A 25,092-nucleotide genomic window follows, 5' to 3' on the forward strand; every position below is an offset into this window, starting at 1 on the left:
ACTGTTTAAAATATGATAATTTTAATGCTACAGCTTCATTGCAGTAGAATAAACATAATAGAAAGCAGGTAAGCAACAAGAAGTAGGTTCATGATCTTATATGTCACAACCATTTATATCAAGCTATATCTTTTTAGTGGTTTCTTTTCGCCGATGCCAACTATTTCTATGGAGACGATTCTCGCACTTTTTTTTTTTTGGCCTGAATTCTCGCACATTCTATTGATAATTCTAAATGCGCCTAATATTTTTCACCATGAAGCGTCTCTTTGACGGTACGATCCTGGTGCTTTTTTTTATCCAAACTAGAAGAAAAATTAATGAAATCATAGCAAATAAAGTTACCATTTTGTTTGATAAAACTATGACAAAAATCACTTTGACAAAAACACACCGTCCATCCCCTGACTCTACAACTACAAGAGCGGAGGCTTTTGGAGCAATGAACCCGCGACTTTCTATGGAGCGGATTCTCACGACACTCTCTGATATTACCTTCTTACTTAATATTAAAACTAGTTATAATACTCAATTTATTTTACTTTTTATATTTATTTATTTTTTTAAAAGTATTTTTTATAGTAATAACATGTATCACATGTTTCATCAAATAACACTTAATTAATAAAAATATTTAAAAAAAACAATACATATTTATTATAATTAATTAATTTAATTAATTTTTTTAATCTATTTAAATTATTCAACTACTTTTATTACAAGAGAAGGAGATAGTATTAATAACCGGACGATATGAATAAAATTGGGCCAGGGACGGATTCAGGATAATCTTCGAAACGTCCCTTCCTGGGACATCCCTATTTATTTGCTCATGTATTTATGGTAACAACTGAATTCTCCCCACACTCGGAGTTTCACGATTACTTGGGTTTCTGACCTTTCTTGCAGTTGCGCTCCGTCTCTTGCTCACTGCCGTCATCCAACTCAGGTGTGTTCCCTCTGTCATCCCTTCTCCTTTCCTCTCCCTCCTCCGTGCCTAACCTCCTCTCTCCTTTGCTCTCGATCTTCTTTTTATCTTTACAGGCTGCAGCAACTTCCTGTTCACGGTTCGTTAACATTTTGCATCATTCACATGATCTTCATTGCACGACAATTGTGGCCTACTTGGAATTAATTAAGTAGCTTTTTAATCGATTCACAGAATAAGAGTACTTCGTCTTTCAAGTTACTCGTGCAAGCAGATCCAAACATGCACTTATAACAACAAACCAAACATTACATCGTACAACATTATAATACATATCATCCTGTTAGCTCTTATCAAGCCCAGCAAGAATGCCTCATAAATAGTGCAACTCTCTTTCTCAAATGTCTCAATAAACGCGTTTTCCCAGACATTTTGGAGTAGCCTGTGATTAAAAAAAAATCCTATTTAACGCCGCTCGAGGCCGAGGAAAAATCTAGACGAGAGTAGACCTTGAAACAGGGCAACGAGGAATGGACAGAGGCGAGACATCTTATTCCCCAGAGCTTGTCTTCGTATTATTAGCAGTGGCTTCGATGAATTTAAGCACGAGAAATTTTGGGGTAAGCATCAACCTGTTTGCTTCAGCCTCTTTTGTTGCCCTTGAAATTGAAAGGGGAAAAGGAAAACCAATGCCATCAATCATTTCTTTGCTCTAGCAGGATGAATTACTTGTGTTGTGTTAATCAACTTTTGTTCAAGGGAATATAGCAAAACTCACCGGTAGAAATACGCATCTGCCAGCGTCTTCTCGCGTTCTAGGTACATACGGTTCTCAATTTGTTGCTGGAGCCCAGAAGCTTCTTTTTCCGCCAACTTCTGCCCCCTAAGGATCTCGCTAACACTGGCATTTTTCTCAGCCTCACTAATAGCCACCTTCTTCGCAGTCTCTGCCTCCTTCTCAGCTACTTTCTGTCTTTCAGTAACAACTAAGACCTATCCGACACAACCAAAAACATGCTCAATAGCAATTTTAGAAATGTGGCCAAAAGAGAAAAGATTATTTTAGAAAGAAAGAAATCGAGCCAAAACGCTACCTTAGAGCGTTCCTCTTCCATTTGCTCGAAGTTGTGTGTGATGCTATCTGGAATGGTTGGTTTTGTGACGCGGACACTGATAAATTCAATGCCTGGAGCATAACGGGTGCAATCAGCTTGAAGAGCGTCTTTCATCTTGTTACCAATCTGAATGAACCAAAACAGTCGTGTTGCCATCACAAATGTTAGCATGTAATCATCATAAGAAAGACGAAAAATCTTGAAGACAGATTATACTTGGTACAGTCACTGATCTAAAATACCACAATGAATCTAGAACTCAATCCCTAAATGATCATCAAATGAGCGTGTCATATTGCTTGTAGTGTTCAGGTTACCCGTAAATGAAAGCGACTGTAATAATTAACTATAGCAATAAAAGATACATTTTTGAAGCGTTTACTTTTCCCTGATCAGATTACCCAAACGAAAGAGACGCTTAAAACTTTTACCTGAGCAAAATCATCAATATAGACCTGTTGAAAACTACGAGAACTGCAAAACTGATTAATCTCATGATGAATCTTGTCACATATCCATATCTTGTCATAATGCATCCCATAATTGAGCAATGTCTCATAGACATATTCCTTATGAAGTCGGTTTACAACCTTAATTGAACAATAACGGTGACAGTAAAAATCATTGCACTTAAATTTTAAATTTAATAAAGCAAAAAATAAGATCAGCCAATGAATTATGTTACCGATATTTACCTCTATCTTCTCAAAAATGATCATGACACCTCCTTTAGTTCCACACAGTATAGCTGTCACCTGCAATTGTTGCAATAATAATTCAACTTACTGTGCCATTTGCCAAGTGAAACCACAATTTTAGAAACTGCTCTAAACAATTTACCATATTTGTCTTGAGTGTCACTTGAACAGGCTCATACTGTGTTATGAAAGGCATCTTTAAGTGAAAACCTAGGAGATTTAGCACCAAGAACATAAATCAAACTCTGGGCCAATGGATGCCGAAGAAAAACAACAGCAACAACAAGAATCAAGAAGCAAACTATAACCTGGTTCTGTAATTGTCTTCAGAAGAGCACCTCCTCTCCAGTATACGCCCACATGGCCTTCCGGGACTTGGTGCAGAATAGAAAGGTTATTTTTAAAGGATGATGGGCATGAAGGGATCAATACCTGCAGACAGTTCCTCATGTTTTAAGTTTCAGATTTTGACTTTCGAGTATAATCAACTAGAATGTGATTCCAAATGCTGATTTGCTGGTTAATAACAGAACAGTGAAACTTTTAACTCAGACAACACGAATAAATAAGCCATAGATAGTTAAAAATGTGAAAACCATCACATTATTATTTGAACTGATCTCCTTCCTCACAAGGTAAAAGAGAAAAAATAACAACAGCAGAGGATCCCCCCCCCTTCCCAACAACGAATTACTGTACATGATAGTTGTCATTCCACAATCTAATAGCGTAAACATAAGCACCAGAGACACATCTCCTCCCCCCCCCCCCAAGGTAAGGAGCAAGATGAAATATTTATTTATTTTGCAATTCAAACATGAGGCACATAATAAATCTATCCCAGTGAGAATTTACAAAGCGGCGGGTCAGTGAAGTTTTGGTTTCTAATAGGTCACAGCGGAATCCGCAATCACCTTGAATTCCTTTCCTCAATACTCAGTGTAAAAAAAAAAAAAAAAACAGACGTCGTGTGATGCACAGGCTAGTTTAAATCGCCTTAATAGTACTTCACCAGTTATAAATTTCTTTGGGGAAAAAAAGGGGAACTTGGGATAGTGTCCGCCCCCGTAATCAAGTCTAGACTCGATGTCAAACCAGAGTATGCACAAAAGCCAATACACAGATGGAAAAATAGAACCATAATATATGAAGGGGAAAAAAGAGGGAAAAATAGAATTTATATAGTTTGATTAAAAAAAAAAGAATTTGAATGCTTTGATCCAAAAAAGGGGAAAAAAATTATGTACGGTTCACAAATGCGATTTCGAGCAGTATCGTAATTTAAGAATTTATATACGGTTGACAGGTAACAAAAATACACATGGCTTACCTCCAAGGCCAGAGGACACAGAGGATACAATCAAGTGGCTGGTTAACTCTCATGGTAAATACCTAGTATCGGATATATATGTAGAATTGCTTAAAAGATTTGATAGAGCAGGGGCAGATGTACTTTGGAAAAGGATTTGGGAGTGGAACGGACCAAGAAGAATACACTGTTCGATTGCCATTTTTACGGTTGCCATTAATGACGGTTTTCTTAACCTCGGCTAGAAGGAACAAATTTTTGAATACTTTCCCAGCGTCTTTGATTTGCATGGAAAGAGAGGAGGATACTTTACATGTTGTCCGAGATTGTGTGGCGGCTAAACAAGTCTGGAGAAGGTTATTGAGACGAAAACACTGGGAGTCATTTTGCCTCTGTATGAGTGGTTTCTGCATAATCTTAGCAGAAAGAAGGATAGACGGAGGGATTGGAGCACTGTTTTTGCGGTAATTGTACGGTTATTACGGCGGCGGAGAAATCGCTGCTTGTCCAACAAGCCCATCTGTAATTTAAAATGTGAACACCAGAATCCACAACTTCCACATCCACATACAGTAACTAGTGATTTTGAGCTGGTAGATAGGTGCCAACACACATTTAAACATACAGTAAAATTGAGAGAGAGGATCACCATACGGTAACTTGATAAGATCAAACATTAAGAGATGAAGAATCGAAGAACAAAATCGAGCATACAACATTGAGAGAGAAGGTTACCATGGCAGCGACGGCGATGAATGGGAGAATAACAGTGAGAATGGAGGAGGTTGGCGTCGGAGGACGTGACTGATGAGCAAGAGTCCTCTGTTGATTTGGCTCCATGGCGATTATCTGCGCTGCCCGCCCAGTCACAAAACACCGAACCCACGTCTTTCACTTTCGTTGCGGGCGGCGGGGAGGAATGATAACAGAGAAAATGAATGCTCTGTTTCTTATGCAGTCTAAGGAGGAGGACGAAGAACAAGAAGAAGGCAGAACAGGCTCCAGTATTCCTCGCTGTGTGCGACGTAAAGGCGATGACAAATACAAAGGGGAAGCAAAAATATACTGTATTTAAATTTTTTTTTTTTTTTGCTGTTTGGAAAAAGCCCCCAGTGGTGATACGCGTGGAGGGGAAATTTTGTTTCTGGAAAAAGCCCAATGGGGTATGCGCGTGGGGGAATTTTGTTTCTCACAAAACCCCCCATGGGCGTGGAGGGGATGCGCGTGGAGGAGAAATTTTGTTTCTGAAAAAAGTCCGAAGGGGTATGCGCGTGGGGAGAATTTTGTTTCTCACAAACCCCCTCATGGGCATGGAGGGGATGCGCGTGGAGGGAAAATTTTGTTTCTGAAAAAGGCCCGAGGGAGTATGCGCATGGAGGGGGAATTTTGTTTCTCGCAAAACCGCTCTGACGGGCATGGAGGGGATGCGCGTGGAGGGAAAATTTTGTTTCCGGAAAAAGCCCGAGGAGGTATGTGCGTTTGGGGGGGATTTTGTTTCTCGCAAAACCTCCCATGGGCATGGAGGGGATGCGTGTGGAGGGGAAATTTTGTTTCTCACAAAACCCCCCGGATGGGCAGGAGGGGATGCGCGTGGAGGGGAAATTTTGTTTTTGGAAAAAGCCCGAGGGGTATGCGCGTGGGGGCAAAATTTTGTTTCTGCCAAAACCCCGAGGGTAATGTTCGTGGAGAGGAAGGGAGAAATTTTGAGGAAAATTTGCCAAAAAAACCCTAAAAAATAAAAAATGCATACAATGCTCATTCATAAAAATTATTAGCACTTGCTTATCAATTGTTGTCAAAACCTATATTAATATTGTAACAGGTTCTCATTTATAATTTTTCTACTTTTAAAGTCTTTTTTTACTATTTTTCCAAATTTTTATATAAATAATTTTGTCTTTATTTTATTTTATATGATAAAATATTTTTATATGCATTTTGAAATAAAAAATGATATAACATTGTTATAATATGATATAATTATAATATATATTATATATTAATGTGTGTATAATATAAATCTACGTTTGTTTAGGGCGAGAGGACAAGTATAAGCTTTTGGTCTTTTGACAATATTTATAAATTCTTTATTAGGGTTTTTGGCCTTATTTTGTTTTTGGCCTGAGGTTTTTTGGCCTCATTAGTCATTAGTAATTTGCTAAAAGTATAAATTTGAATTTGAGTTTTGGTGTTTTAAGTAGCTTTAATTAGAATTTTTTTCCTCACTGATTGTTTTGGCGATGGAGCATTTGGGCCTTTTTTTTTTTTAATTGTTTATAGCATATCAATAAAGAGAATGGGAAAAATTTTAGCTAAGTCCCATAATATGAACTTAATAAATTTTCAGTCCTAAGAAATTCTTAAAATTCAATTCAGTTTTTCTAACCCAAAATAAAATTAAATAAACAAGTAAAAAGACTATGTAGTCCTTAAATGACAATATATATAAATGTTATTAATTAAATTTTATATTTTTATTTTTTGTTATAAATTTTTATCTATAGTTGTTATTTTTCTATTATTTGTTGTAAACGATCATATATGTATAAATGTTATTTTTCTATTGTTTCTTATAAACTTTTATATGTATAGGTATTACTTTTTTATTTATTGTTGTGAATGACATAACATGCATAGTTGTTATTTGTCTATTCTTATAAATTCTTATTTGTGGAGTTATAAATTTTCTATACTCTGTTGTAATTTTTTATATAAAGAATTGTTATTTCTGTATTTTTTGGCTGTAAATTTTTATGTATGGATCTGTGCGTTTTCTATTTTAAGGACTAAATGGTCTTTTTACTTATTTATTTAATTTCATTTTGTGTCAGAGTTTACTGAACTGAATTTTCAGAATCTCTTAGAACTAAAAATTTACTCTTCCGGTCTTTAATATAGGACTCAATTCTTGAGTTGGTTTTGGTTCTAAATATAAGACCCATTTCTTATATTTATCAATTTTCTCTAAATTACCCCTATAGATACTCTCTCACCCATAATCAAGTAGAAGAGGGAGATGGGGTATTAAGAAAGATGATTATGGTATTTTGGGAAAAATGTGTCACTTTTCTTATAATTAACTAACTTAACTAACTTTCTTAATCTAATCAAATTAGTTAAATGGGCCTTATATTAAAGACAGGAGGAGTATTAAGTTTTTATTGTGAGACTTAACTGAAATTTTTCCTAAAAAAACATCTAAGAATGGATTCATAGATTTCTTTCCTGCGTCTGGCAAAGTTCGCAAGCGGAGACTTCTCGAAGGCTCGGAGCAGTACAGAGGTGGGACCCAGGAACGTATGAGTCAGGTGCTTTCTCGGCGCGTGTTCCTTCATGTACGGACCACATTGCCAATTGCCTAATTTGACGAGGCTGCCGAGGTTCATAACGGATTGTCTTTTGGCCTCTTCTTGTTTCTTTTTTATTTGGAGTAATTTGGCATGTTTAAATTCAATTTAAATGAATTAAAATGTTCTTTTAGTTTGGAATAAAGCTAAAACCAAATTAAAAACCCCAATAGAAATTTAAAAAAAGACTGTTCATATCTTTTTTAAAAATAAAAATCAGATGAAAAATATAAGTGATCTCCTTTTACAATGGAGCATTTGGTTGTTATTTTCTTATTGTTTATTGTAAACCGTCATATATGCGTGTGTGTGTAAATGTTATTTTTCTATTGCTTCTTATAAGTTTTTATATGCATAGTTATTACTTTTGTATTTATTGTTGTAAATGACATAATATGCAAAGTTATTATTTGTCTATTCTTATAAATTTTTACATGTGGAGTTGTACATTTTCTATTCTTTCTTGTAATTTTTCATATAAAGAATCGCTATTTCTCTATTTTTGGTTGTAAATTTTTATATGTAGAGGTGTGCATTATTTATTCTAAGGGCTAAATAGTCTTTTTACTTGTTCATCTAATTTCATTTGGTGTTAAAAGAGACTGAATTGAATTTTCAGAATCTCTTGGAAGTTGGAACTGAAAATTTATTAAGTCCACAATGTGGGACTCAACTGAAATTTTTCCTAAAAAAATATCTAATAATGTATTCATAGGAGATAATTTCTGTTCTCTGTCCGGCAAAGTTCGCAAGCGGAGAGACTGCGCGAAGGCGAGAAGCGAAATACTCAACGTCAAAGAACAGAAGCAACCGTAGGTGGGACCCAGGAACGATCCCAGTTTTTTAAGTTATTTTTAAAAATAGTCACATCGATACCGATCATCGCATGAGTCCGGTGCTTGTTCCTTCATGCAAGGAACTGTATATTCATCAAATATATAATTATTACTACCTCCGGTCCTAATTATAAAAGCGAGTTGACTAATTTGAAGAGATTAAGAAAGTAAGTTGAGTTAGTTATTTGTCCTAAATAAGTGTTGTTTTTTCTAAAATATCTTTGCTAATCAAGTGTATTAACTAGAACTATAATTATTAGGAGAATTATCTTAGAAAAAATTGAGTATATATGAGAGACAAAGTGGATTAGGATCTTATATTTAGAACCAAAATAAAAGTCAAACAGGGTCTTATATTAAGGACCGGAGGTAGTATTTAAATTTGATATTATAGCCATCTATTCAATTTTCAAAGCGGATAAATATAATTTAGCTTAAGAAACGGACTGTCTTTTGGCCTGTTGTTCTTTCTTTTTTTAATTTTGAAAAAAAAGAAGGAAAATTTATTATTTTGAGACTGAATTGAGTTCTCAAAGTTTATTGGGATTGAAAATTTATTAAGTCCATATTGTGAGACTTGGCCGAAATTTTTTCTGAAAAATATGTAAAAGCTTAGTTGAGCCATGATTTATAATTTGTCTTTCGTTTCGTGTTGGTTTGTTTGGAATAATGTATTCATAGGAGATAATTTCTCTTCTGAGTGTAGCAAACCTTGCAAGCGGTGACTTCTCAAAGGCTCAAAAGCTACGTACTCAAAGTCAAAAAACGGAAGCCTCCGTTATCCATTATTTTTTTTGACCAGGAAATCCCTAACAACTATTCCAATAATTACCGACTTCACCTAATCATAATCACCGCAGGTGAGACCCAAGAACGAACCCGATTTTTTTAATTATTGTTAAAAATTGTCACATCGACGCCGACGTATGAGTCAGGTGCTTCCAATCCTCGGTGCTTGTGCCTTTATGTCGCGTAAGGAACCGCATTGCGAAGCTAATCACGTTCTATATAATTATTATTTAAATTTGATATTATAACTATCTATTCAATTTTCAAAGCGCACAAATATAATTAGCTTCTGGCCTGTTGTTCTTTCTTTTTTTTTTATCTTGAGTAATTTGGCACGCTTAAATTCAATTTAAATGAATTAAAATGCTCTTTTTATTACTTTCACTGGAAAATTAATTATGTTTTTATCTATTTTAGTTTGGAAAAAAGGCTAAAACAAAATAAGAACTCCAATAGAAATTTAAAAACAAAAAGACTGTTCCTGTCTTTTTTTTAAAATAAAAATCAGATGAAAAATATATATCATGAGCACCAAACAATCTAGTCCTTTGGAAAAAACCTCGTTTATATCATACGAACATTTCAAACGATTCTTATTTGATTAATTTTTATTACTTGTATGTTCATATAGTTCCCATATGCAAGTACTTTTTAAATCTCAAAGCTAATGCCAATATTATTAAAATCGCAATTGGCAAGTTTTCTTCCGTCGTTATCCCAATACTTAGTAGCATTTTCAAATTCCATCACATTTGTCCAGCTTGACTTTTCAATCTCAGCATCAATGTAGCGCTACGATATCGGTGCCTTTTTTTCTTCTTCTTTTATAGTATCTTCAATTTTTTTATCATTTTAAATAAATATCTTAATAACATTTTATTTTTACTTTCCTTGTGGAACGAATTTTGTGCGTCCGTGTATTGGGGGGGTTAAATCGTTCCAAATCAAAAAGCATTCCTCTCCATTAGGTATAATTGACTTTGGGGAAAATTAATTTGTCAATCTTTATAGTTGTATCTAATTTTGAATCAAGTCCCTATGATTTTTTTTTTATTATTGAGTTCTTATTGTACGATGAGCTTTTATAGGAGTCCTTCTTAATCGATTTACAGAATAAGAGTACTTCTTCTTTCAAGTTAATCATGCAGGCAGATCCAAACATGCACTTATAACAACAAACCAAACATCGTACAACATTATAATACATATCATCCTGTTAGGTCTTATTAAGCCTAGCAAGAATGCCTCATAAATAATACAACTCTCTTTCCCAAATGTCTCTATAAACACGTTTTCCCGGACATTTCGGAGTAGCCTCTGATCAAAAATCCTATTTAGCGCCGGCCGAGGCTGAGGAAAAATCTAGACGAGCGCAGACCTTAAAACAGGGCAACGAGGAATGAATAGAGGGGAGACATCTTATTCCCAGAGCTTGTCTTCGTATTATTAGCAGTGGCCTCGATGAATTTAAGCACGAGAAATTTGGGGGTCAGCATCAACCTGTTTGCTTCAGCCTCTTTTGTTGCACTTGAAATTGAAAGTGGAAAAGCAAAACCAATGCCATCAATCATTTCTTTGCTCTAGCATGATGAATTACTTGTCTTGCGTTAATCAACTTCTGTTCAAGGGAATATAGCAAAACTCACCGGTAGAAATACGCATCTGCCAGGGTCTTCTCGCGTTCTAGGTACATACGGTTCTCAATTTGTTGCTGGCGCCCAGAAGCTTCTTTTTCCGCCAACTTCTGCCCCCTAAGGATCTCGCTAACACAAGCATTTTTCTCAGCCTCACTTATAGCCATCTTCTTCAAAGTCTCTGCCTCCTTCTCAGCTACTTTCTGTTTTTCAATAACAAGACAGACCTATCCAACACAACCAAAAACATGTGCTCAATCGCAATTTTAGAAATTTGGCCAAAAAAAAGAAGATGATGCTTTTAGGAGGAAAAAGAAAGAAGGAAATCGAACGAAGACGCTACCTTAGAGCGTTCCTCTTCCATTTGCTCAAAGTTGCGTGTGATGCTATCTGGAATGGCTGGTTTTGTGACACGGACACTGATAACTTCAATGCCTGGAGCATAACGGGTGCAATCGCCCTGAAGAGCGTCCTTCATCTTGTTACCAATCTGAATGAACCAAAATAGTCGTGTTGCCATCATAAATGTTAGCATGTAATCATCATAAGAAAGACGAAAACTCTTGAAGACAGATTATACTTAGTACAGTCACTAATCTAAAATCCCACAATGAATCTAGAACTCAATCCCTAGATGATCATCAAATCAGCGTGTCATATTGCTTGTAGTGTTCAGGTTACCCGCAAATGAAAGCGACTATAATAATTAACAGATACATTTTTGAAGCGTTAACTTTTTCCTGATCAGATTACCCAAACGAAAGAGACGCTTAAAGTTCTTACCTGAACAAAATCATCACTATAGACCTGTTTCAGAGTGTGAGAACTGCAGAACTGATTAATCTCATGATGAATCTTGTCATATATCCATGTCTTGTCATAATGCATCCCATAATTGTGCAATGTCTCATAGACAGATTCCTTATGAAGCTGGTTTACAACCTTAATTGAACAATAACAGTGACAGTAAAAATCATTGCATTTAAATTTTAAATTTAATAAAGCAAAAAATAAGATCAGCCGATGAATTATGTTATGGATATATACGTCTATCTTCTTAAAAGTAATCACGACCCCTCCTTTAGTACCACACTGTATGCCTGTCACCTGCAATTGTTACAATAATAATTCAACTTACTGTGCCATTTGCCAAGTGAAACCACTGTTTTAGAAACTCCTCTTTAACAACTTACCACATTTGTCTTAAGTGTCACTTTAACAGTCTCATACTGTGTTATGAAAGGCATCTTTAAGTGAAAACCTAGAAGATTTAGCACCAAGGACATGAATCAAACTCTGGGCCAATGGACGCTGAAGAAAAACAACAGCAACAACAAGAATCAAAAAGCAGACTATAACCTGGTTCCGTAATTGTTTTCAGAAGAGCACCTCCTCTCCAATATACGCCCACATGGCCTTCTGGGACTTGGTGCAGAACAGAAAGGCTATTTTTAAAGGATGATGGGGATGAAGGGATCAATACCTGTAGACCATTCCTCATGTTTTAAGTTTCAGATTTTGACTTTCGACTACAATCAACTAGCATGTGATTCCAAATGCAGATTTGCTGGTTAATAACAGAACAGTGAAACTTTCAACTCAGACAACATTAATAAATAAGCCATAGATCATTAAAAATGTGAAAACCGTCACATTAATATTTGAACTGATCTACTTCCTCACGAGGTAAAAGAGAAAAAATAACAACAGAGATTTTTTTTTTGGGCCAGTTACAACGAATTACTATATATGACAGTTGTCATTCCTCAATCTAAATAGCACAAACATGAGCACCAGAGACACGTCCCCTTTCCCACCCGCAAAAGGAACAAGATGAAATATTTATTTATTTTGCAATTTGCAATTCAAACGTGAGGCACATAATAAATCTATCCCAATGAGAATTTACAGTGATTTTGAGCTAGTAGATAGGTGCCAACACACATCTAAACATAAAATAATATTGGGAGAGAAATAAGATCAAATATTGAGAAATGAAGAATCGAAGAACAAAACCGAGTATACAAACATTGAGAGAGAAGGTTCCAGCGGCGAATAGGAGAATAACAATGAGAACGATGGCGGTTCGCTTCGGAGGACGCGACTGATCAGCACGAGTCCTCTGTTGATTTGGCTCCATGAGGTCTTTCACTTTCGATGTGGGCGGCGGGGAGGAATGAAACAGAGAAAATGAAGGTCTATTTCTTATGGAGTCTGAGGAGGAGGAGGTAGCCGAGCCAGAAGAAGAAGTGACGCCAGAGCAGGCTCAAATTTTTCTTTAAATGAAAAGGGGAAGCAAAAATATATATATACATATATATATATATATATTTTGTCTCACGAGGAGGGGGGACAAGTGGAGGTGAACGGAGGGAGAGGGAGGGGCAGTACTATTACTGCGTCCACCTACCAAATCCGCCCCCATTGGGATTACTGGTTAATGGGTGATCAAGTTTGAGAGATTCACCAGGCAGGGGTGAAGGGAGAAATTTTGAGAAAAAATTGCCAAAAAAACCCTAAAAAAAATTACATACAAAACTCATTCACAAAAATTATTATTTGCTTATTAATTGTTGTGAGAATCTATTTATAATTTTTCCATTTTTAAAATCTTTTTTTTACTATTTTTCCAAATTTTTATATAGATAATTTTGTCTTTATTTTATTTGTATACGATTAAATATTTTTATATGCATTTTGAAATAAAAATAATATAACATTGTTATAATATAATATAATCATAATATATATTATATATGAATACTTTTATATATATTACTGTGTGTGTGTAATATAAATCTATATCTATATAGAGAGAATAGAGGAGCATGATCTTTTAGTCTTTTGACAATATTTAGAAATTTTTTGTGAGGCTTCTTGGCCTCATTAGTAATTTGCTAAAAGTATAAATTTGAATTTCAGTTTTGGTGTTTAAGTGGATTTAATTAGGATTTTTTTCCTCACCAATTTCTTTTGCAACGGAGCATTTGGGTGTTTTTTTTTTTATTGTCTACAGCATATCAATAAAAAAAAAAAAACAGGAAAAATTTCAGCCAAGTCCCACAATGTGAACCTAATAAATTTTCAGTCTTAAAAGATTCTTAAAGTTCAATTCAGTCTCTTAACCCAAAATAAAATTAAATAAACAAGTGAAAATACTATTTAGTCCTTAAATGACAATATCTATAAATGTTATTTGATTAAATTTTATATATATTTTTGTAATTTTCATATCTATAGTTATTATTTTTCTATTGTTTGTTGTAAACGATCATATATAAATATATATATGTTATTTTTCTGTTGTTTCTTATAAACTTTTATATGTACAGGTACTACTTTTCTATTTAGTGTTGTGAATGACATAATATGCACAGTTATTATTTGTCTATTCTTATAAATTCTTATACGTGGAATTGTACATTTTCTATTCTTTGTTATAATTTTTTTATATAAAGAATTGTTATTTCCCTGTTTTTTGTTGTAAATTTTTATATACGGAGTTGTGCATTATCTATTTCAAGGGTTAAATGGTCTTTTTACTTGTTTACTTAATTTAATTTCAACTGGAACTTCAAAATTTATAACTTTTGATGTTTCTTAAAAGTCCTCATTTTACATTAATATTCTTTCAGGGTCATATTTCGTAAACTAATGTTTTTGGCCTGTGTTATGACCAGTATACTGAACTAAGATGCTCGACAAACGTAACTTCCAATGCAACACACGAGAATGTAAACTGGTTATATACAATAACAAACCAAACATAATATCGTACTAAATTTAATCACATATTATCCCGTCAGGTCTTATCCAGCTTAGCAAAAATGACTCATAATGCAGCTTATGATTCAAGCATCTTCCCCCTCCTCTGCAAGTGCCTCTCCAGACATGTTTTGCAAGAAATTTCCAAGTAGCCTCAGATCAAAAATCATACTTGGCACCTGGCGAGAAAAGCTCTACAAGGTCAAGCATATGCACAAGAACAGATGTTGAAATAGCCCGAAGAGGCAAGGGGAGGAGAGAAATACCTTATCCCCAAAGAATATCATTGCATTATCAGCAATGGCTTCGATGAATTTAAGCTCAAGAAATTCAGGGGTAAGCTTCAACCTGTTTGCTTCGGCCTCTTTTGTTGCCCTTCAAATTGGAATTGGAAAATGAAGGCCAATGCCATTAATCATTTCTTTCTTCTAGGAGGATAAATTAGTGAGTCGTATCAGTGAATAACAAAACTCACCAGTAGAAGTCCGCATCTGCCAGGCTCTTCTCACGTTCTAGGTACATTAGGTTCTCAATTTCTTGCTGGCGCCTAGAACCTTCCTTTTCCGCCAACTTCTGCCCCATAAGGATCTTGCTAACATTGGCATTTTTCTCAGCCTCACTAATAGCCATCTTCTTCGAAGTCTCTGCCTCCTTCTCAGATACTTTCTGTCTTTCAATAGCAATCAAGACCTATCCAACACAACCAAAAACATGGGTGCTCAACAGCAATTTTAGAAATTTGGCCCAAAAATAAAGATGTTTCTAGAAAGAAATCGAGCCAAAAAGCTACCTTAGTGCGGTCCTCTTCCATTTGCTCAAAGTTGCGTCTGATGCTATCTGGAATACTTGGTTTTGTGACACGGACACTGATAACTTCGATGCCCGGAGCATAACGGTTGCAATCAACTTGGAGAGCATCTTTCATCTTTTCATCAATCTGAATGAGCCAAAATGGTCGCGTTGCCATAATAAATGTCAGTATGTCATCATCATTAGAGAGACAAAAAAAACCGGAAGACAAATGATAGGTAATAGAGTCACTGATCTAAAATACCGCAACAGGCCATCATAAATTCTACAACAGCAATAAAACTAAAGACTATCACCAACTCCTTGAGGGAATGACAGTAGCATCTAGAGCTCAATGCCTCAAAGTTCATAAAAGCATGTCATATTGCTAGAAAATTATGGCGTTCAGGTTATTCCCCACTTTATCACCCATAAATGAACGTGACTTGTATATTAACTGTAGCAATAAATTATACATTTTTGTAACGTTAACTTTTTCCTGATCACACTTTTACCTTATCAAAAACATCAATATAGACCTGTTGAAGACTGTGAGAACTGCAGAACTGATTAATCTCATGATGAATCTTGTCATATATCCATGTCTTGTCATAATGCACCCCATAATTCAGCAATGTCTCGTAGACATATTCCTTATGAAGTCGGTTTACAACCTTAAATGAACAATAATGGTGACAGTAAAAATCATTGCAATTAAATTTAATAAAGCAAAAAATTAGATCAGCTATGGATTATGTTATTAAAGAAATTTCTATTTGATATTTACTTCTATCTTCTCAAAATTGATCATGACGCCCCCTTTAGTACCACATGGTATATCTGTCACCTGCAATTGTCGCAATAATTCAACTTACTGTGCCATTTGCCAAGTGAAACCACAAATTTAGAAACCGACCTAAACAAAGTACCATATCTGTCTGAAGTGTCACTTGAACAGGCTCATACTGGGTTATGAAAGGCATCTTTAAATGAAAACCTAGAAAATTTAGCGCCAACAACATGAAGCAAACACTGGGCCAGCAGATGCTGAAGAAAAACAATAATGGCAACAACAGCAACAGCAACAACAAAAATCAAGAAGCAAACTATAACCTGGTTCTGTAATTGTTTTCAGAAGAGCACCTCCTCTCCAATATACGCCCACATGGCCTTCCCGGACTTGGTGCAGAATAGAGAAGCTATTTTTAAAGGATGATGGTGATGAAGGGATCAATATCTGTAGACATTTCATCATGCCTTAAGTTTCAGATTTTGAATTTTGAGTATAATAAACTTGAATGTAATTCCCAATGCAGATTTGCTGTTAATAAAAGAACAGCGAAACTTTCGCCCCGGACAACATCAATAAATAAGCCATAGATAAAAATGTGAAAACCATCATATTATTATTTGAACTGACCTCTTTCCTGACAACAAAGTAAGGAGGGAAAAAAACAGCAGCAGCGTGCTGTCCCCCCCCCCCCACCCCCAAAAAAACGGTCACAACTGATTACTACATATGATAATTGTCAGTACTCAATCTAAATAGTGCAATCATGATCCCCTTCCCCACCCACAGAAGGAACAAGATGGAATATTTATTTGCTGTGCGATTCAAACCTGGGGCATACATGAAATACATCCCATTGAGAAGTTACAAAACTGCGGGTCAGTTAAAGTTTTAGGTGCTAAAAAACATTCCAGGTTACAACGGAATCCGCAATCGCCTTGAATTTCTTTTCCACAAAACATAACGTAAAACACAAAATATCATTTTCCGTTATAGCCACCGGTTCAAAAGTCAAATCCATAGATATGAATTGAAGAAAAAAAGGAACTGCATAATCAGCTTAAAATATTATATATCAAGGGGAAAGAAGAGAGAGGAGACCATAAAACCACATTACCAAAACAAATTCAGCGAAGTCAATAAAGGAATTTATATACGGTTCCACAAATGCGATTTCGAGCAGTACCATTCTTCAGCCGACTTAGAGCAATCAATGCAGCGGAAACTCAAGTAATGAAAATGCGCATTCCAGCAGAGACTACGAACACAATCGAAGAACAAAACCTAGTGCACATATATTGCAGTTCAGGAAATGCACCATTAAGCGAGAGGGTTACCATGGCAGCGATGGCGATGAATAGGAGAAAAACAGTTAGAATGGAGGACGAATCGGAGCTTTGCGTCGGCGGACGCGGCTGATTAGCTCCAGCCCTCTGTTGATTTGGATCCATGGCGATTCTCTGCGCCACTTTGCCCAGTCACAGAACACGGCTTTTACTTTCTTTGCGGCAAAGAATAATTTGCAGATTAGGGAAAGATGAGTAAAGAATGGTAAGAGAGAGACTCGCTGCCCGTCCGAGAAAATGAATCCAAAAAGAAAAAATTGAGGGGAAAAACAATCTATTGAAATGTGCCTATCCCAACTAGAAGAAAAGTAAATGAAATCATGGCAAATAAAATTACCATTTTGTTTAATAAAATTATGACAAAAATCACACTGAAAGAAAAAGTCAAAAAAACACACCGTGCATCCCCGACCCTGCAAGAGTGGAGGCTTTTTGGAGCAACGAACCTGCGATTTTATATGGAGGGGATTCTCGCGACACCCTCTTATAGTACCTTCTTAATATTAAAACTACTTACTATGGAGGGTATACTAAAATTAATTTGATTTTTAATTTAGTACTAAATATAATACTCAGTTTGTTTTATTTTTTATATTTATTTAATTTTTTAAACAATTCTTGTACTAGTTACATATATCAATAACACTTAATTAGTAAAGGTATTTTTAAAAAGATAATACATATTTATTATAAATAATTAATTTAATTAATTATCTTAATCTATTCAAATTAATTATTTAGTTTTATTATTAAAGACGAAAAATAGTATTAAGGACTGATACAATATAAAATAATTCTCCTCTCTACCATATATGGTTAGTTAGGCACAAGTTAAGGATGAGTTTTGATTACAATATTAAATTGTTTTCTTTTATTTTACTTTTTAAAATTAATGTGTCTAACTCATAAATGACTCCTTCACTTTCCTATTATAAACTTCAAATAACTAATTGGCAAATGAGTAACAAGTAGTTAAAAACAACAAATATGTTAGAAATATGCTTTTGTTCTCAAATATGTCCTTGTAGTGAATGAGAAAAAAAGATGAAAGAAAATATGTAGGAAAATGTGATAAGAGAGATTATGACAAAAGGAAAGAATAAATAATTAAAGATAAAATTAAAAAAAAGTGCGTTAAATGTTAAGACAAATACAAAATTGAAGTTTATAAAATGGATCATACTTCTCTTCCAATTTAAAGCATGTAAATACGACCGGAGGGAGTAACATATAGCCTAATGTTGTATAAGATTATTGTATGGAGATTAGGTGACATGTATTGTGGAAAAAAAAATAATTAATTTTTTTAATTTATCCAACTTGAGGGGTTGTTTAGAAGCAGCCAAAAACGCTTCTCAGAATCACTTTTTCGCAAAACGAGACAAAATCTTTCAAATATTTATTTCGTACATCGTAAAAGTGTTTTTAAAATTATGATTTTGATTCCATCCAAACACTTCCTAAATAAATAGTTATTCCATCAACACGGGTAGATTATTTATGAAATTTTTTCATAAATCAAAATTATGTGTTATCCCATGAAAAGTTATGTTCACATCCCAATGGATGAGTTTTTCTAAAATTGTCATATCATGCCTGACCGTTGATATAAACATAATTTTTTTAATGTCATTTTTTATTGTTAATATTAGGCTTAATGACGAGTCGGGCTCAAAAGACAGTACTATATACGAATATAATTGGGCCAGGGACGAATTCAGGATCATCTTCGAAACATCCCTTCCTTGGACATCCCAATTTTTTTTTTTTTTTGAGCTGAGACATCCCAATTTATTTGCTCACGTATTTATGGTATGTTTTTTTTTTTTTGCCTGAGTATTTATGGTAACCACTGAATTTTGCCCACACCAGGAGTTTCACAGTTACTTAGGTTTCAGACCTCTCTTTCGGCTGCGCTCCGTCAGTCAGTCTGTCGCCTTTTCTCTTGCTTGCTGCCGTCGTTCCAATCAGGTGTGTTTCCTCTGTCATCCCTTCTCCTTTCCTCACCCTCCTCGGTGCCTAAGCTCCGCTCTCCTTTACTCTCGATCTTCTTCTTTTTTTTGCCCTTTTTTTTAACGGGCTTTGTTAAAGGCTGCAGCGACTTCCTGTTTCCGGTTCATTAATATTTTGCATCATTCACATGATCTTCATTGTCGTGGTTACTTGGAATTAATTAAGTAGCTTTTTAGTCGATTTACAGAATAAGAGCACTTCTTTCAATTTAATCATGCAAGCAGATTCAAACATGCACTTATAACAACAAACCAAACATTACATCGTACAACATTATAATACATGTCATCCTGTTGGGTCTTATCAAGCCTAGCAAGAATGCCTCATAAATAATACAACTCTCTTTCCCAAATGTCTTTATAAACACGTTTTCCCGGACATTTTGGAGTAGCCTCCGATCAAAAATCCTATTTAGCGCCGGCCGAGGCGGCGGAAAAATCTAGACGAGACCAGACCTTGAAACATGGCGACGAGGAATGGACAGAGGCGAGAAATCTTATTCCCAGAGCTTGTCTTGGTATTATTAGCAGTGGCCTCGATGAATTTAAGCACGAGAAATTTTGGGGTAAGCATCAACCTGTTTGCTTCAGCCTCTTTTGTTGCCCTTGAAATTGAAAGTGGAAAAGAAAAACCAATGCCATCAATCATTTCTTTGCTCTAGCGGGATGAATTAGTTGTGTTGTGTGAATCAACTTTTGTTCAAGGGAATATAGCAAAACTCACCGGTAGAAATACGCATCTGCCAGGGTCTTCTCGCGTTCTAGGTACATAAGGTTCTCCATTTGTTGGTGGCGCCCAGAAGCGTCTTTTTCCGCCAACTTCTGCCCCGTAAGGATCTCGCTAACACTGGCATTTTTCTCAGCCTCACTAATAGCCATCTTCTTCGAAGTCTCTGCCTCCTTCTCAGCTACCTTCTGTCTTTCAGTAACAACTAAGACCTATCCGACACAACGAAAAACTTGCTCAACAGCAATTTTGGAAATTTGGCCAAAAAAGAAAAGATGATTTTAGAAAGAAAGAAGTCGAGCCCAAACGCTACCTTAGAGCGTTCCTCTTCCGTTTGCTCGAAGTTGCGTCTGATGCTATCTGGAATAGTTGGTTTTGTGACACGGACACTGATAACTTCGATGCCTGGAGCATATCGGGTGCAATCAACCTGAAGAGCGTCTTTCATCCTGTTACCAATCTGAATGAACCAAAATAGTCGTGTTGCCATCATAAATGTTAGCATGTAATCATTATAAAGAAAGACAAAAATCTAGAAGACAGATTATACTTAATATAGGCATTAATCTAAAAGACCACATTGAGTCGTCATAAACTCTATAACAGCAATAAGACCCAAGACTTTCATCAACTTTTTGAGGAGATGACAGTGTAATCTAGAACTCAATACCTAAATGTTCATCAAATCAGCTTGTCATATTGCTTGAACATTGTAGTGTTCAGGTTACCCGTAAATGAAAGCGACTATAATAATTCACTAGAGCAATAGAAGATGCATTTTTGAAGCGTTAACTTTTTCCTCATCAGATTACCTAAAAGAGAGAGGCACTTTGACACTGTTACCTGATCAAAAACATCAATGTAGACCTGTAGAAAACTATGAGAACTGCAGAACTGATTAATCTCATGATGAATCTTGTCATATATCCATGTCTTTTCATAATGCATCCCATAACTGAGCAATGTCTCATAGACATATTCCTTATGAAGTCGGTTTACAACCTTAATTGAACAACAACGGTGACGGTAAAAATCATTGCATTTAAATTTTAAATTTAATAAGGCAAAAAATAAGATCAGTTCATGAATTATGTTATGGATATTTACTTCTATCTTCTCAAAATTAATCATGACACCTCCTTTAGTACCACACCATATATCTGTCACCTGCAAGTGTTACAATAATAATTCAATTTACTGTGCATTTGCCAAGTAAGACCACAATTTTAGAAATTGCTCTCTAACAACTTACCATATTTGTCTTGAGTGTCACTTGAACAGGCTCATACTGTGTTAAGAAAGGCATCTTTAAGTGAAAACCTAGAAGAGTCAGCACCAAGAACATGAATCAAACTCTGGGCCAATGGATGCTGAAGAATAACAACAGCAACAACAAGAATCAAAAAGCAAACTATAACCTGGTTCCGTAATTGTTTTCAGAAGAGCACCTCCTCTCCAATACACGCCCACATGGCCTTCCGGGACTTGGTGCAGAATAGAAAGGCTATTTTTAAAGGATGATGGGGATGAAGGGATCAATACCTGTAGACAGTTCCTCATGTTATAAGTTTCAGATTTTGACTTTCGAGTATAATCAACTAGAATGTGATTCCAAATGCAGATCTGCTGGTTAATAACAGAACAGTAAAACTTTCAACTCAGACAACATGAATAAATAAGTCATAGATAGTTAATAATGTGAAAACCATCACATTATTATTTGAACTGATCTCCTTCCTCACAAGGTAAAAGATAGAAAATAACAACAGCAGGGGAATTCCCCCCCCCCCCCCACGACAAATAACTGTACACGATAGCTGTCATTCCTCAATCTAAATAGCGCAAACAAGAGCACCAGAGACACGTCTCCTTTCCCACCCAGATAAGGAACAAGATGAAATACTTATTTATTTTGCAATTCAAACCTGAGGCACATAATAAATCTATCTCAGTGAGAATTTACAAAGCGGCGGGTCAGTAAAGTTTGGTTTCTAACAAACATTTTAGGCTACAGCGGAATCCAGGATCACTTTGAATTTCTTTTCACCAGTTATAAATTTCTTTCAAAAAAAAGGGGAACTTTGGATAATGTCCACCACCGTAATCAAGTCTAGACTCGATGACAAACCAGAGTATGCACAAAAGGCAATAAACAGTTGGAAAAATAAAACCATAATATATGAAGGGGGAAAAAGAGGGGAAAAAAAGAGAATTTGAATGCTTTGATCCAAAAAAAGAAAAAACAATTATATACGGTTCACAAATGCGATTTCAGGCAGCATCGTAGTTTGAGAATTTATGTACGGTTGACAAGTAATGAAAATACACATGGCCGTGACCTCCGAGGCCAGAGGACACAGAGGATACAATCAAGTGGCTGGTTAACTCTCACGGTAACTACCTAGTATCGGATATACATGTATAATTGCTCAAAAGAATTTGATAAAGCAGGGGCGGATGTAGTTTGGAAAGGGATTTGGGAGTGGAAGGGACCTAGAAGAATACACTGTTCGACTGCAATTTCTGCGGTTGCCATTAATGGCGGTTTTCTTAACCTCGGCTAGAAGGAACAAATTTTTGAATACTTCTCCAGCTTCTTTGATTTGTATGGAAAGAGAGGAGGATACTTTACCTGTTGTCGGGGATTGTGTGGCGGCTAAACAAGTCTGGAAAAGGTTATTGAGATGAAAACACTGGGAGTCATTTTGCCTCTGTATGAGCGGTTTCTGCAAAATCTTAGCAGAAAGAAGGATAGACGGAGGGATTGGAGCACTGTTTTTGCGGTAATTGTATAGTTACGATGGCGGCGGAGAAATCGCTGCTTGTTCAACAAGCCCGTCGGTAATTTAAAATGTGAACACCAAAATCCACACACAGTAACTAGTGATTTTGAGCTAGTAGATAGGTGCCAACACACATTTAAGCATACAGCAATATTGAGAGAGAAGAACACCATACAGCAACTTGATAAGATCAAACATTGAGAGATGAATAATCGAAGAACAAAACCGAGCATACAACATTGAGAGAGAAGGTTACCATGGCAGCGAAGGCGATCAATGGGAGAATAACAGTGAGATTGGAGGAGGTTTGCGTCGGAGGACGCGACCGATGAGCACGAGTCCTCTGTTGATTTGGCTCCATGGCGATTATCTGCGCTGCCCGCCAAGTCACAGAACACCGAACCCACGCCTTTCACTTTCGTTGTGGGCGGCGGCGAGGAATGAAACAGAGAAAATGAATGCTCTGTTTCTTGTGGAGCCTGAGGAAGAGGAAGAGGAAGAAGGTGGAACTGGCTCAGCTTTCTCTCTCCGTGGGTGGCAAATGATAAAAGGACGGGGAATAGCGAGACGAAGAGGGGGAAGAAAAAGCAAACAAATATTTTAATTTTTTTTGTTTGTTTCAGGAGGAGGGGGACACGTGCCGGAGCGAAGCCTGCCATTCCCTTCTTCTTACCATCCTCTTCCCCAATCCGCACCCTCCATCTCATCTACGGCCAAAATAAAATGTCCAGATCTGAGATCCTTCGCATGTGCTATGCTTTTAACTAAAAAGAATAGTATACTACTTGTACAATTTAATTGTATACTCATCAAATTGAATATCAATTTTATTTTTTATATAATTATTATTTATATTTGATATTATAGCTATCTATTCAATTTTCAAAAGGAATAAATATAATTAGCTTGAGAAATGTATTGTCTTTTGGCCTCTTGTTGTTTCTTTTTTATTTGGGGTAATTTGGCATGTTTAAATTCAATTTAAATGAATTAAAATGTTCTTTTTGTTTGGAATAAAGCTAAACAAAAATTAAAAACTCTGATAGAAATTTAAAAAATATTGTTCCTAGTTTTTTTTATAATAAAAATTAGATGAAAAGTATAAGTGATAAGTACCAAACAATCTAGTCCTTTGGGGGGGAACCTCTCTTATATCATATAAACACTTCAAACGTTTCTTATTTGATTAATTTTTGTTATTTATTTTTGGGAAAATGCCAGAAAAATGCACCTCCAACTCCAAAAGCCCAAAAACGTCCGCCGAATATCAGTAATCCCGATTTGGTACCAGCAGACCATTTTGGGATTATTTTCTTAGACGAAAAGACCAAACCGCCCTCAGTGTTATTTTAAACAAAAGTTGGGAACAGAGGCGGTTTTTCGACTCTCTCATTCTCGATCCCTGTTGCAGCCGACGGAGCGAAGAAGAGAGGAGAAGAGAGCAGAGGAGGAAGCTACTACCGGCGTCGAAGAAGAGAGAAGAGAAGAAGGAAGAGCGTTTGGTGGTCATCGTCGAAGAAGAGAAAGGAAAAGAACGACGGAACGGCTACATTGCGGCAATCGATCGAAGGTGAGGAAGAGAGAAGAGGAGGAATTTGCAGTGAGACAGAGGTAAGTTTGTTAACATTCCTTCCTTCTCTGTGTTTGTTGAAGTTATATATTTGATACTGCTACTACTTTTAAGATGTCGATCGAATGTGTGTGAGAGGGAGTGGGCAGTTTCTGGAGATGAAAATGACAAAGTGAATGTGCAGAAAGTGGAGGACCCAACTAGATTGCTTGGATTTCACCATATGATGACTGATATACTTTCAGGAGTGTGGACCACATACACAGCCCACAGCCCCGTACCTTTTCTTTTCTTGTTAATGATTTCACTGTTTCATCACTACTTTATCTCTACCTTTTTGTTCTTTTCATTCACATTTCCCACTCCTCCAGCCCAGCCACCAAGCTATTCCTGTCAGCTTAATTAACATCGATGACACTGTTATCTCTATGGACAATAATTGTCTTTCATCTATTAGCCTAAGTTAAGTGCATATTAGTATAATTGTATAGTTTGATTTAAGGTATGAATTGCAGTGATGGTGTGGGGGAGTGTGTATAAGGGTGTAGAGGGGGCCAAACTTAAAATAATTATTTGAAAAAAAAGGTGAATGTACCCACTGTCATGTAAATATATATGTTGTTAATCCCTACACTGGAGTTGTAAAATTGTAAC

At 35.9% G+C, this 25,092-nt stretch overlaps 4 protein-coding genes across 4 annotated transcripts; all 4 read right to left on the bottom strand.

Moving 5' to 3' along the window:
* Window positions 1-1,478: 1,478 nt before the first annotated feature.
* LOC114720459 (erlin-2-B-like) lies at window positions 1,479-4,935 on the bottom strand. Its single transcript, XM_028906105.1, has 8 exons — window positions 4,786-4,935; window positions 3,050-3,173; window positions 2,884-2,951; window positions 2,739-2,798; window positions 2,475-2,633; window positions 2,023-2,169; window positions 1,707-1,921; window positions 1,479-1,587 (listed from the first exon to the last, which is right to left on the bottom strand). The coding sequence occupies exons 1-8, from the start codon at window positions 4,888-4,890 to the stop codon at window positions 1,479-1,481; spliced, it is 987 nt and encodes a 328-aa protein (XP_028761938.1). The 5' UTR covers window positions 4,891-4,935.
* A 5,466-nt stretch (window positions 4,936-10,401) lies between these two features.
* On the bottom strand, window positions 10,402-12,916 carry LOC114720460 (erlin-2-B-like). The gene is made up of 8 exons (XM_028906106.1): window positions 12,686-12,916; window positions 12,016-12,139; window positions 11,850-11,917; window positions 11,704-11,763; window positions 11,440-11,598; window positions 11,000-11,146; window positions 10,669-10,883; window positions 10,402-10,549 (listed from the first exon to the last, which is right to left on the bottom strand). Exons 1-8 carry the CDS (start codon window positions 12,794-12,796, stop codon window positions 10,402-10,404), a joined length of 1,032 nt encoding a protein of 343 aa, XP_028761939.1. The 5' UTR covers window positions 12,797-12,916.
* Window positions 12,917-14,351: 1,435 nt separating this feature from the next.
* Window positions 14,352-17,586, bottom strand: LOC114720448 (erlin-2-B-like). The gene is made up of 9 exons (XM_028906097.1): window positions 17,338-17,586; window positions 16,324-16,447; window positions 16,140-16,207; window positions 15,998-16,057; window positions 15,726-15,884; window positions 15,212-15,358; window positions 14,897-15,111; window positions 14,688-14,796; window positions 14,352-14,600 (listed from the first exon to the last, which is right to left on the bottom strand). Exons 1-9 carry the CDS (start codon window positions 17,449-17,451, stop codon window positions 14,508-14,510), a joined length of 1,089 nt encoding a protein of 362 aa, XP_028761930.1. The 5' UTR covers window positions 17,452-17,586; the 3' UTR covers window positions 14,352-14,507.
* Window positions 17,587-19,566: 1,980 nt separating this feature from the next.
* On the bottom strand, window positions 19,567-23,411 carry LOC114720449 (erlin-2-B-like). Its single transcript, XM_028906098.1, has 8 exons — window positions 23,125-23,411; window positions 21,504-21,627; window positions 21,338-21,405; window positions 21,193-21,252; window positions 20,929-21,087; window positions 20,399-20,545; window positions 20,083-20,297; window positions 19,567-19,963 (listed from the first exon to the last, which is right to left on the bottom strand). The coding sequence occupies exons 1-8, from the start codon at window positions 23,227-23,229 to the stop codon at window positions 19,771-19,773; spliced, it is 1,071 nt and encodes a 356-aa protein (XP_028761931.1). The 5' UTR covers window positions 23,230-23,411; the 3' UTR covers window positions 19,567-19,770.
* Window positions 23,412-25,092: the final 1,681 nt, after the last annotated feature.

This window comes from Neltuma alba, unplaced genomic scaffold, assembly GCF_004799145.2.
Source record: "Neltuma alba isolate B1F8T4 unplaced genomic scaffold, ASM479914v2 tig00011986_pilon, whole genome shotgun sequence".
Classification (NCBI taxonomy): domain Eukaryota; kingdom Viridiplantae; phylum Streptophyta; class Magnoliopsida; order Fabales; family Fabaceae; genus Neltuma; species Neltuma alba.